The sequence below is a fragment of the Nothoprocta perdicaria genome, unplaced genomic scaffold, assembly GCF_003342845.1.
Source record: "Nothoprocta perdicaria isolate Ctin4 unplaced genomic scaffold, notPer1 scaffold_94, whole genome shotgun sequence".
Taxonomy (NCBI): Eukaryota; Metazoa; Chordata; class Aves; order Tinamiformes; family Tinamidae; genus Nothoprocta; species Nothoprocta perdicaria.
Genome location: NW_020456243.1, coordinates 2,285,104 through 2,297,307, shown reverse-complemented (window position 1 = coordinate 2,297,307; position 12,204 = coordinate 2,285,104). Strand labels below are relative to the sequence as shown.

The window sequence follows — 12,204 nt, the reverse complement described above, 5'->3', positions numbered from 1 at the left end:
GTTAGTGCTCATGTATGTATAGGTGTGGTAGGATCACACAGTTTTTATTTAATATTTAAAAACAAGCACAGATGTAAAAATATAAYACGAATATGCACACTCATGCAGACACGTGTGTATAGGCACACACATATGTATAGTGTCCTCCCTGTTTTATTTGATGTACAGAGGCTATTATTGAGTATGTTTTATGTTTAATTATGGTTGAATAAGTGATTTTAAAATGGCTGTTTTCAGTACAGTTTTTATCTCTCGATTAACTTTGTCTTTTCTTTTCCCATCATAGGGTGAAAGAATGATGTGATGGAGGTGAATATGGGCTGCTGGTCAGGCACACGGCCACCTCCATCCTGCCATGTCCTTCTGGTTTTCAAGCTTCTGGCTGCCATCTGCCAGGTAGTTGAAGGGACGATTCCATTTGGCTTTCACTTCACACATTCCACTTACAATGCCACAGTGTACGAAAACTCAGCAGCCAGGACCTATGTCAACAGTCAAACAAGAATGGGCATTACCTTGGCTGACCTTTCGTGGGATATCAAATACCGGATAGTGTCTGGTGATGAAGAGGGCTTCTTTAAAGCAGAGGAAGTCGTCATTGCTGACTTTTGTTTCCTAAGAATAAGGACTAAAGGGGGGAATTCTGCTATATTGAACAGAGAAATCCAGGACARCTATTTATTGGTAGTGAAAGGGTCGGTCAGAGGAGAGGACTTGGAAGCATGGACAAAAGTGAACATCCAGGTGTTGGATATGAATGACTTAAGACCTTTGTTTTCACCAACCACATACTCTGTCACGATAGCAGAAAGCACTCCCTTAAGGACTAGCATTGCACAGGTGACCGCAACAGATGCGGATATTGGGTCCAATGGTGAATTTTATTACTACTTCAAAAACAAGGTTGATCTCTTTTCAGTTCATCCTACGAGCGGTGTTATCTCCTTAAGTGGCCGATTAAACTATGACGAGAAAAACAGATATGATCTCGAGATCTTGGCTGTGGACCGTGGGATGAAACTTTATGGAAACAATGGAGTAAGCAGTACTGCTAAGCTTTATGTTCACATTGAACGTATAAATGAGCACGCCCCAACTATAAATGTTGTAACCCACATTCCCTTCCCATCAGACAAGGAGCCTACCTATGCAGTTGTTAATGTTGATGACCTAGATGAAGGAGCCAATGGAGAAATTGAATCTGTTTCTATTGTGGCTGGGGATCCGCTGGAACAGTTCTTTCTGACTAAAGATGGCAAATGGATGAATGAATACAAAATAAAAGAAAGAAAACCTATTGATTGGGACAGTTCCCCATATGGTTATAATCTGACTCTCCAAGCAAAGGACAAAGGATCTCCTCAGAAATTTTCTGCAGTCAAACTGGTCCACATTGCTAGCCCCAAGAAAGAAAGCATCCCAGTGAAGTTTGAAAAGGAAGCATATGATGTCTCCATCAATGAATTTTCACCTCCTGGTGTGGTGGTTGCACTAGTCAAGCTCATACCTGAACCACAGGGTGTGGAATACAGATTATCTCCTAGTGAGGATGCTGAGTGTTTTAAGATCAATCCTAAAACAGGTCTTATCAGTACTGCTTGTTCTTTGAAAATCATTGAGAAGGACCTCTACGAATTAGAAGTGTCCATAAACAAAGGTAGCAATTTGAAAGCACGTGTTACTGTGAGGTTAGAAGATGCCAATGATCACACTCCAGAGTTCCAGCAGCCTTCGTACAGCTCGTTCATCAACGAAAGTGTCCCTGTGGGTTCTAGCGTTTTGGTCATTTCAGCAGTTGATAAAGATAGGGGAGAAAACGGATACATAACATACAGCATTGCCAGTCTGAATTCACTACCGTTTACAATAAATCAGTTTACAGGCATTATCACCACATCTGAAGAACTGGATTTTGAGTCCTCACCAGAAAGCTACCGGTTCATAGTGAGGGCTTCCGACTGGGGTTCTCCCTACCGTCACGAAAGTGAGGTGAATGTGACTATATACATAGGCAATGTCAATGATAACAAACCCCTCTTTGAGAAAGTAGCATGTCAGGGAGTGATTTCATCTGACTTTCCTGTTGGTGGTCACATCACGGCTGTTTCTGCCATAGACATAGATGAGTTGGAGCTTGTGAAGTACAAAATAATCTCTGGAAATGAACTTGGAATTTTTTATTTAAATCCAGATTCTGGTGTTCTGCAACTTAAAAAGTCTCTAATCAACTCTGGCATAAAGAACAACAATTTTGGCCTTAAGATAACAGCTACTGATGGAGAGAACTTTGCTGATGCTATGTTTGTTAATATTTCAGTGGTTCATGGAAAGGTGTCCTCAAAGACTTTTAGCTGTAGAGAGACTAGAGTTGCTCAGAAGCTAGCAGAAAAATTGCTCAAAAAGGCAAAAGCTAATGTGAAGCTGAATTTGGAAGATGGCTTTCTTGATTTTTACTCAGTGAACAGGCAGGCTCCCCATTTTGACAAATCCTTCCCTACTGATGTAGCTGTCTCAGAGGATCTACCTGTTGGTGCCACCATCCTCAGGATAAAAGCCTATGATGCAGATTCAGGCTTTAATGGGAAGGTAGTCTATACAATTTCTGATGGTAATACGGATAGTTGTTTTGACATTGACATGGAGACAGGGATACTTAAAGTTCTTATGCCCTTAGACCGTGAAAAAACAGATCTCTATCTCCTTAATATTACAATTTATGATTTAGGAAATCCACAAAAATCTGCATGGCGACTGTTGACTGTTACTGTAGAGGATGCAAATGATAACAAGCCTGTTTTTCTGCAGGACAGCTATTCAGTTAACATTTTAGAAAGCACAAGTCTTGGTACAGAGATTATTCAAGTAGAAGCCAGAGACAAAGATCTAGGATCCAACGGGGAAGTGATTTACTCGGTGTTGACAGACACTCAGCAATTTGCCATCAACAGTTCTACGGGGTTGGTGTATGTGACTGACCAGCTAGACCGGGAAACAAAAGCAAACTACACGCTTAAGATAGAGGCAAGGGACAAAGCAGATAATGGCCACCAGCAGTTCTCTGTGGTGCCCCTGAAGGTTTTTTTAGATGATGTCAAYGATTGTTCTCCAGCCTTTATACCATCTAGTTACAACGTGAAGGTCCTCGAAGATCTTCCCGTTGGCACCGTGATCGCTTGGCTGGAAACTCACGATCCAGACCTCGGTTTGGGAGGTCAAGTCCGCTACTCGCTGGTGAACGATTACAACGGGCGGTTCGAGATAGACAAAGCGAGTGGCGCCATCCGCTTGAACAAAGAGCTGGACTATGAGAAGCAGCAGTTCTACAACCTCACGGTGCGCGCCAAGGACAAGGGGCGTCCGGTGTCTCTTTCCTCTGTTTCTTTTGTGGAAGTTGAAGTGGTGGATGTTAATGAAAACCTCTATACGCCCTATTTTCCTGACTTTGCAATCATTGGATCTGTAAAGGAAAACTCCCGTGTTGGCACAAGTGTTTTGCAAGTTGTTGCTCGGGATGAAGACTCCGGAAGGGATGGAGAGATCCAGTATTCCATCAGGGATGGCAGTGGCCTGGGCAGATTTAGCATAGATGAAGAAACTGGTAAGTCTCCTTTCCTACTCTTTTTTTTCTCCCTCATAGAGCTTCTTGTAAAAGTAAAGCTTAGGCATCATTATTTTCCACCCATAATGGAAGAAGTTCCATTCCTCATAACAGGAAAGAGAAAATTATCAATTTTTCAGGCACTGCAATGACATGATTTAATTACCTGACTACATTCATCACACCGTGGGTGTGAAATAATACACATTACTTTACAGTAGCTATGTGATGACTCCATTTAAAAAGCAGTGATACTTATGTAATGACTCTATTCCAACCTCTGTTTTATTTGTTGGTAGCTGTAAATTGCTCAGGTCACTTCCACAGAGTGCTGTAATGCTCATGACCTTGAATGCAATGTTAAATCCAATGAAAGTAAATAAGGAGCATGAAATAMGAATTATTTTGCCCTGTAACATATTCGTGGTCTTGTTCTTAGAGTCAGCAAGAGTGATTTTTCATAGGAGTTAATAGTTTGAAGTGACATGACATCCTGTATAATGGCCTTTCCTTTGGTCTGCGTTGCACAGCAGTGTAGGAATGTGTGTGTAAATGTATAAATATAGAAAAAAGTTGCATTCAGTCAGTGTTTGATGGCAGCAGTACCAGAAACATTAATGTTAGAAATTATTATTAGGAATTACTAGAAAATGTCAACAGATGGAATATTTTTAAAATGTTTAACTTTGCTACTACCCCATCCTACTGCAAAACATGGAAAATACCAAATATAGAGGCTTGTAGTAGGAAAGCAGTCTACAAGCTGGCTGTTTAAGTGTCTGATAGTTGTTGGGGATAATAGTGCAGCTGTGGTACTAGAAGAAGTGAGGAAATTACAAAATATTAGTCAACAACTTAAAGAAATTATATTAAGTGTGTTGGGTTTACTGTGGTTTAAGTTGACTTTGTAAGTCTCTTTCTGAAAAGCTTAATTGAGAAAGTGGTATTAGAGAATGCAATTAAAATGTATACTTTGGCAAATTCCGACTATTTAATCAAATGTCAGCGTTCTAAACGGAACCTTATGGAAAGCAGCCGTGGATGGAGCCTGCTTGAGTGTAGGCGGTGGAAATATTTTCACTCTATTTGTGTGTCGTCTCTGTGCCGCAGCTGTGCCCAGATGAGACGTTTCAAGCCTTGTGTCCAGAAACGTCAAACTTGAGTGTCAGAAGTCAAGAGGGCGCCTACTCTAATTTCCAGCAATGTTGAGGACTCGCATATCCTGCATGTTGAAGTAGCTGAAGGCAYTCGGGCCACGTTATTTAGGCAGCCGAACGTGAAGTTCAGTTATAAGCTCCAGGGTTGGAAGATGTTGGCCTGGGTTCTTACTGAGCTGAGGAGAATTCAGCTGAAYGGGTCCTTGAAAGACAAGGGGAGGCTGGTCCTGATGCTGCAGAGTTCTGAAAATCTCGGGATTTGGCTTTACTGAGCTGAGAGGATGCTTAGGGAGCAGTGCCCAGGCGACTGAGTTAGTGCATGACGCTGATAAATGAACCAAGGTTTTTGCCTTGTGTCTGGACTGATTAAGGTGGTATCCTATGATAAATTAGGACTGCTGTTCAATAAAACATAAAGTGTGTTTTGAGATCCCTGGGAATGGTACTCAATATTCCCCATGAAGAACCTGCTTAGTTGTTTTTCTAAATTGAGATCTAATTCAGGGGGGAAAGAAAAGTTTTAAAAGGTGAATATTTGTGCCTTTCACTCTTTGGTAAGTATTTCCATGAAAATGGAATAAAACCCTGTAAACTGTGCTAAGTTGACTTTTGGGACTAAACTGTCCCAAAAGATTGGGACAGTCATTAAAAGATAGTATTTTTGATTTCTTTGATATTTTTTCTTTTTTTTTTTTCTTTTTTTTTTCCCCCCAAATGAGTGAGGAAAACAACTGGCTGATACAACTCAAGCTTTCTTGAAGCCTTCTTCTTAGAGCCCTTGGTTGCTTCATTGCAGACACGGTTATCTGGACAGCCAGAAGCGAAGATTTAGGAGCTGCTCTGCGTTGCGCTGTTGTAACCTGAGTGCAAAAACTTGACCCGCCGTGTCAAAGAGGACAAAACATTAATACTCTGCCATTGAACTAGTGGCAACTTAAACGCTGCTGAATGATGAATCAGCTTTCCAGCTGTAGAAGAGAGCTCTCCAGTCACATATTGAATTAATTTACAAAGAGATAGCTGTTTATTTACTTTCAGGGCAGTTAATTTGTCACTTTTAAAGTGACCGACTCTATTGGCTTATGCTCCGTCTTTCCTGAAATTTGTGAAGGTAAGCAGGAGTGTGAAGTACAACAAATCGATATTTTTTGGCTGCTGCCTTAATGAAAAGAGGACTGTAGTATCCGTTATAATCATTAGGAAATAAACTGGGCCAAATTCATCCTGATATGTGAGCAGACTGGACTCCAAGGAAGCCTGTCTTTTCAGCACGGTTCTCTTCACATATATTGTATTTATCCTTCTGCCCTAGTCCTTACTGACTGTGTCATTCCATATTCCCTGGYGTGGTGACTTTATTCTCATGATGCTACATATAGGCAGCATCCAAGTCCACAGGCTTGGCTTTTGGGTGTGGATGCAACTACAGGCCATTCAGCATGTAGGTCTGAACGGGCCTGCTGGAAGTGAGAATGGGAATCTCTCCGTATSTACCAAGATGGATCTGTCCACACAGGATGTACGTGTGAATCCTGGCACGGAGGCACGTGCTGTCCGTGTGAGTGAAGCTGGGATTCCCATCCCACACTGCTTCTYGTTTGCTTGTGTTGAAGGGTTATCATTGATGCATTGCAGTATTCACGGTTAGCTAATCTCGTTCATATATGGTAGTAACTAGAAGCAGAGTGAGAGCTTGCCAAATAAAAGTGCATTTTACATATGCTCTGTCCCAGAGCCGTGCGAATCATGTCATGTCTGTGGATTTACTTTCCTTTACCAGGTGGTGGAGCCAGTACAAATCTGTAAATCAATAAAAACTGCACAAGAAAAGGACACAGTTCCTGACTATCCCATCSCCAGCTCTGCTTTCCATATAGCACTTTAGTCAGCAGATTGAATTTCTCTTGGTCTTACAACTCACTTGATCATTCATAGTTAGAAGACTAGTTGAAGGCTTTTTAGGGAAAACTTGTTTTTCCAAGAGACAGAGCTCTTATTTGTTGACTGCTGCCTTTCAAGAGAGGATTCAGTAGACCCCAGCCTAGGTGTACAGCTCAAATTCATTGGTATTCCACCTTTATTGTCTTATTGACTGCTGGTATAAAGGTCCCAAGTTTGTCAGGTAAGATCCCTGCATGGAGGGAGCTGTGATATGATCTGTGATTTCACTATTAATCATTCTTTTTTTCCTTCAATCTCCTATGCAGAACTGCTTTTCTTTGCATCTCTGCCATTATCTTGGACTCTTGAAATGTAACCTATTTAACAAAATATAGTTATCTACAGTCAGTGCTTGTCACTGCAGGCTTTCCTTGTAGTCGACAGAGAGAAATGGGCTCTTGTGAAGCACAATTCATCTTACCCTAAAGTAAAACTGTGACACAAGTTGAATGAATCGTGCTTAAATAAATGTGCAKTTCTCTCTTGACTCTAAAGGGGTAACTAGCTCAGAGGCAGATGTCTACACTAGTTTTGCGTGGATATAATGTATTCCTGTTAACTACAGACCGTATATAAGCAAGATTACATACTGTCAGTTTTACGTGCCAGATAATATGTGATGATTCCTCTCTACCATTTTGATGTTTTTGGCCTATCTCTTAATGGGAAGACTAAACCTAAATGTACTTTTGGAAATAAGAGATGGAGAGAAGGCTTTTAAGAGCATGAGAGTTGTGCAACCGATATTTTAGGATTTTTGATTTTTTGAGAATATACTGCTGCCCAGGAGCATGACATGCTCTCTTCCATCTATAGAAAGTCATCAAGATCTGACTTTTTGATCTTACTTGCTAAGTGGGTGATAACCTTCCCTTTATGCAGTTTTGGGCTGTGGAGAAACTCATGCCCTATCTACATCTCTGATATCACTCCCCACCTGACAGATTGCTCCATTAATTTCTCTTTCAGTCCAGTCTATAATGAATACTGTCTCCTTGCCAATCTGCTAATCTGAGTTTCCTTAGAAGACGACTGTGCAGAAACTCTCTCCATTTCTGGAATGCTGTAGCACAAGATGAGCAGAGAGCCGTTCACATTTTTGTGGGATGACAGCACGCTCTGAGGGGCCGTGTTGGTGATAGCTGTAGCAGATATATCCAGTTTTTGGAAGCGGTCCTCTTCTGTTTTAAAACTTTGGATTTTCCAAGCTGTCACACGTGCAGCACTGCTAGCAATGGTGGAATTTTGCTGTCTCAGCAGCTAGTGATGTCTCCCCAAAATCTGTATGGACAGGATGTGCTGCGGTGCTGAGCTGCAGTTGGGTGACTCGTCTGAGATGATAATCCTGCCTGCTTGTGGCAGTGCCTCCTTTCTGGCTGCAGTGCAGAGTTAGAGAACTAGCTCGACTGGATTTCTGATTTCTGGAAGGGCTGAGTTAGATGAGATCAAACCTGGACGAAATGCTGATGTTCATTGTTCTCATTTTTTATGATTTGTGATTCAGCTAAACAGCATTTTTGACTCAAGCTCCAGTTGTCAGTCTAGCATATGTTTCTRCTCTTTGCACGGTTGATGTAACAGCCTGGCACTATGGAAGTTTCTATATTTACCCCTGCCATGGGTACATGGATATATCAGCAACAGGACAAGATGAGTTCTAAGGGAACAGAGAGACCACACACATCTCCTGGTACCAACATTTGGGTAAACTTGATAGGAGTCAAGAGTGGCAACACCAGAGAGTGGAAAGAGCGAGTACATCTATTTACTTTTTCAAATAATAAATGTTTTGTTGCTTTTCAGGAAAGTGTGGAAAGATTATTTACAGGCCCCACTGAAATTCAACACAAAGATAAAATGCGGTTATTAATGAAAGATTTAGGAGATCTTTAATATTTATGCAAAGTATATAAATGTGGATTAAGCCATCACCATCAGAATTTATTTTCCAGGCTTCAGGAGTTCAAGCCCCCTGACTTTCACTGGGATTTAGCAATTGTGCTTTCACTGGCATTGATTTTGCCCCTCTCCACAAGAACACAAGCTGCATTTGAGCCTGTTAATTTGTTATATTCAGGAATTTTCAGCCCTGAAAATTCCAATGAATAAGCCAAGCCTTTTCACAGTGCTGAAATCTTTTAAGATTCTAGAAAAATGGAGGAGAATTTCAAATGGTGATGATCTTCATGGATGTATTTACAGTGTAGCAGACTGCTCTATTTTGATACCTTTAGAGTATCACAAGTGATTGAAATTCCTGACCAACTGTTGCTAGACTCCAAGAAAAGAATCAGTGTTGGAAAACCCTAATCATGGCTTTGACTACTTGTAATTGTACATTCAACTTGTAATGGAAAGTAGAAACACCAGACGGTGTAGTTTACAATGAAACAGACCTGCCCGCACTGTTATATCTGTCTAGCAAAAGGGAATAAATTTATGGCTTGCAACTCATGGCTGTTTTCTAAAGCAGTTTTCAGTTATAGCATATGCAAGTTGAAGGATACTTTCATTTATAACAATTGGAGCGGTCAGATAAATATTTATGTGGGACCATAACTGGCTTTTCCGTGAAGGCGAAATCAAGCGAAAATGAAAATGGTTTGTGATGTGTGATTTTTCTTGAGCTGGTTTCATTTTCTGAAGGCGGGTAAGCRCGAGCCGCCCCGTCGGTGCAGCGCCGTGTTGGCACGTCGTGCTGCTGATGTTCTCCGTTTCCTTGGGGTCTTCAGGCAAATGTTATTACCCAGAATCAATATCTCCAAGCCATTTATCTAGCTCAGGCCCCTAAGACCCGTTTCCAAAATAATTTTTACCATGTGATCCCAACGGTCTCACTAGGAACTGGCACAGGGCGGTCGCATCCAGGGAAGCAGGAGGCACTAGCTCCATGGTGCTCCACAGCAGCAGCCCCGGGCTGGAGTTGGTCAGTTCTCAGCCCATGGCCCTTYGGAGCAGGCACTCCCTGGAAACGTGGGTGGAAAAGAGGTGCCAGATGGATCACAGAGCCAGTTCTGGCCTAAATCRGAGCTGTCATCCACTGTGTCAGCGGGAGAAGCGCAGTGTCGCACACAGATATTTCTGGGTCTGCAGAACTGTTTTGTCTTCGCTCTGTGAGTTGTCTCTGGCACTCTTTTAATGGGGCAGTCCTCCTTTCTGCTGTGATTTCCAATTTTAGGAAAGTAATTGTTAGCTATTTCTTTTCTTCTCCTTTAAAATTAGTTGTGGTGGAAAAACAACATTTTTTGGATAAATTCTGTGTCTATGTTTTTATAATTTCCCTGTTATTTGTAGTTGTGAATTAGAAAAAGGAACAGGGCTTGTCTTGGTTTCACTGGAGTCAATCTGTTTAGCTTTTTATTTAATAATATGAACCTTAAAACATGTATCAACTTATGAAAATATTTACTTTCAAAGGTCCTTAATATCATTATGACATATTTTCAGAGTTTTCCTATGTGAGGCCAGTCATGCAGAATTGTTCCATTCAAGCTGTTCAGCTCTCTTGGCTTAATACCACATAAAACAGCTTTTAATGTACAATTTTTATAGCTAGCTGTAATTTGCATGTTTTCCCTTCTTTGGAAATGTTGCTAGAGAAGCTCTTTTATTATTCAGAATGCTCCTCATAATAGAACATTTCTTTTGAATCTCTCAGAGTAATTTATTATATTAATGAAGATATGAGTCCAGAAGTGACCTCTATCTTATCTTGTGCATCACAGCCCATTAAATTCTACCCAGATGAGCCTATATTAAGCTTATAYCCAGAATGAATTCAAGTCACACAATAGCCACTTAGACTAAATTGGAGGAAAATTTACTTCCAACGTCTGATGTTCAGTCTAGACATCTGAGCACCAGCCCTATCCCAGTATCTCTTTGGACCATGATCCACTGTTTAGTGTTTCACCTTCACCTGTGAATAGCACCTGATACTTAGGCAGAAATGGGACACTAAGGGCGGAAAAAATGAACTGAACTGCTCCAAGGCACCAAGGGGAGCTGAGAAGCCGGAGAAATGATGGTCGATGCAGAGCTGCAAGTTTCCTGAGTGTGCTGGGAGCAGCACAAGCCGTCCTGGCCTGGGGCACGTGGGGGAGGAAGGTGCTGCAGGAGTTCCTAAGGTTAGATGGGAACTTTTTGATTCCCGCATCCCTTCCTCATATAAGGCCAAGACACAGGGATGTCCAGGGGCTAGTGAGATTGAGGCTACATCCTCAAATCGGATCCTGTCGGCAGTTACGTGGAATTTTTTAGGCAGGGCTACAGCAAGGCAGACTTGGGCTGGCATTTCTGGGGCTACTTTGCAGCAGAGGCAGGTGGTAACACTGGACTGACCAGAAATGCAAGTCTATGGATCTCTTCTCCTACTTCAAAGCATGCTTTGGCTCCTGAGTTTGTCTTGAAAGCTGGATTAAAGTGTGTTTTTTGCAAATCTATACTCTGTGCAAGGACTGAAGTAATGGCAAATTGGGCACTTGCTTGGTAAGATGTTCCAACTTTTAATTGTTCCCATTGCTTTAAAAAAAAGAAGTATCATATTCCAAGGCTCCATTTTTCTCATTTCATCATTCAGGTCTTGAAAACTCTTAGGTCAGCAAGGTAGAAAGAGAAAAAAATATTATTCCATTGTCAGATGTCTTCCTATTTGTCAGTACATGTTTACCTGAAAATAGATGTTTGGAAAGGGATATTTATAGTTCACAGAACAGATTTTTTTAATCTGTAGTCGTCTGTTTAATGTAAACATCTTTATTACATTTTATACACTTATGGTGTCTTATTAGTATTGAAGTGTTGCCAATGAGAAATAACTGAGAGAAAGCCAAACTCGGCGCATGTGGGGAGTGAATTTTCGTTGCAGTTGGTTTGCATTAGGAGTTCACACTAACAGGTTATTTGAACTTCTCAAAATTACATTGTCCAGTGGTGTTGGCCTGGCTATTTCATCCAAGCCTAACAAAACGTGCAAACTTAGTCGGTTAAAGTGCAGTGGTAGTTGTAAACTAGTTGTGTCTTTCTCTTTTTCTCTGGAGATTTGGAGGRTGTGTCTGTAGGTTCGTTGCCCTTACTGTTTTGCAGTGTATGGGACAGGRATGGAGATGGAAAGTGGCATGATCTTTTGCTCCCAATTGAGTTGTGAGCGGTCCTGATAGTTTGGTAAGACTGGGATTAAGTTGGACAGGTCATATGGGATGATATTCTCATTTGACTTCACAGAATCKCAGAACGGCTGAGGTTGGAAGGGACCTCCAGAGACCATCTAGTCCAACCTCTCTGCTCCAGCAGGGACACCCAAGAGCACAGGGCACAGGGCGGCAGCCAGGCGGGTTTGGAAGATCTCYAGAGAAGGAGACTCCACAGCCTCCCTGGGCAGCCTGTTCCCGGGCTCTGTCACCCTCACAGTGACAAAGTTCTTCCTCATGTAGCATGTTACCTACCCTGTAAGCAGATCACACACGGATACGTTGCTCAGCTCAGCTGAGGGGAATCTTCCCAGAGGAG

The 12,204-nt window shown here is 41.7% G+C and overlaps 1 protein-coding gene across 2 annotated transcripts in view; it reads left to right on the top strand.

Annotated features, from left to right (window-relative positions):
• FAT3 (FAT atypical cadherin 3) overlaps window positions 1–12,204 on the top strand; it is a 324,123-nt gene that overhangs the window by 18,545 nt on the left and 293,374 nt on the right. For both annotated transcript variants that reach the window (XM_026052964.1, XM_026052963.1), the window contains exon 2: window positions 287–3,598. In XM_026052964.1, coding sequence (XP_025908749.1) covers window positions 304–3,598 — 3,295 coding nt within the window. In that variant the 5' untranslated portion in view covers window positions 287–303. The remainder of the gene's footprint in view (window positions 1–286; window positions 3,599–12,204) is intronic.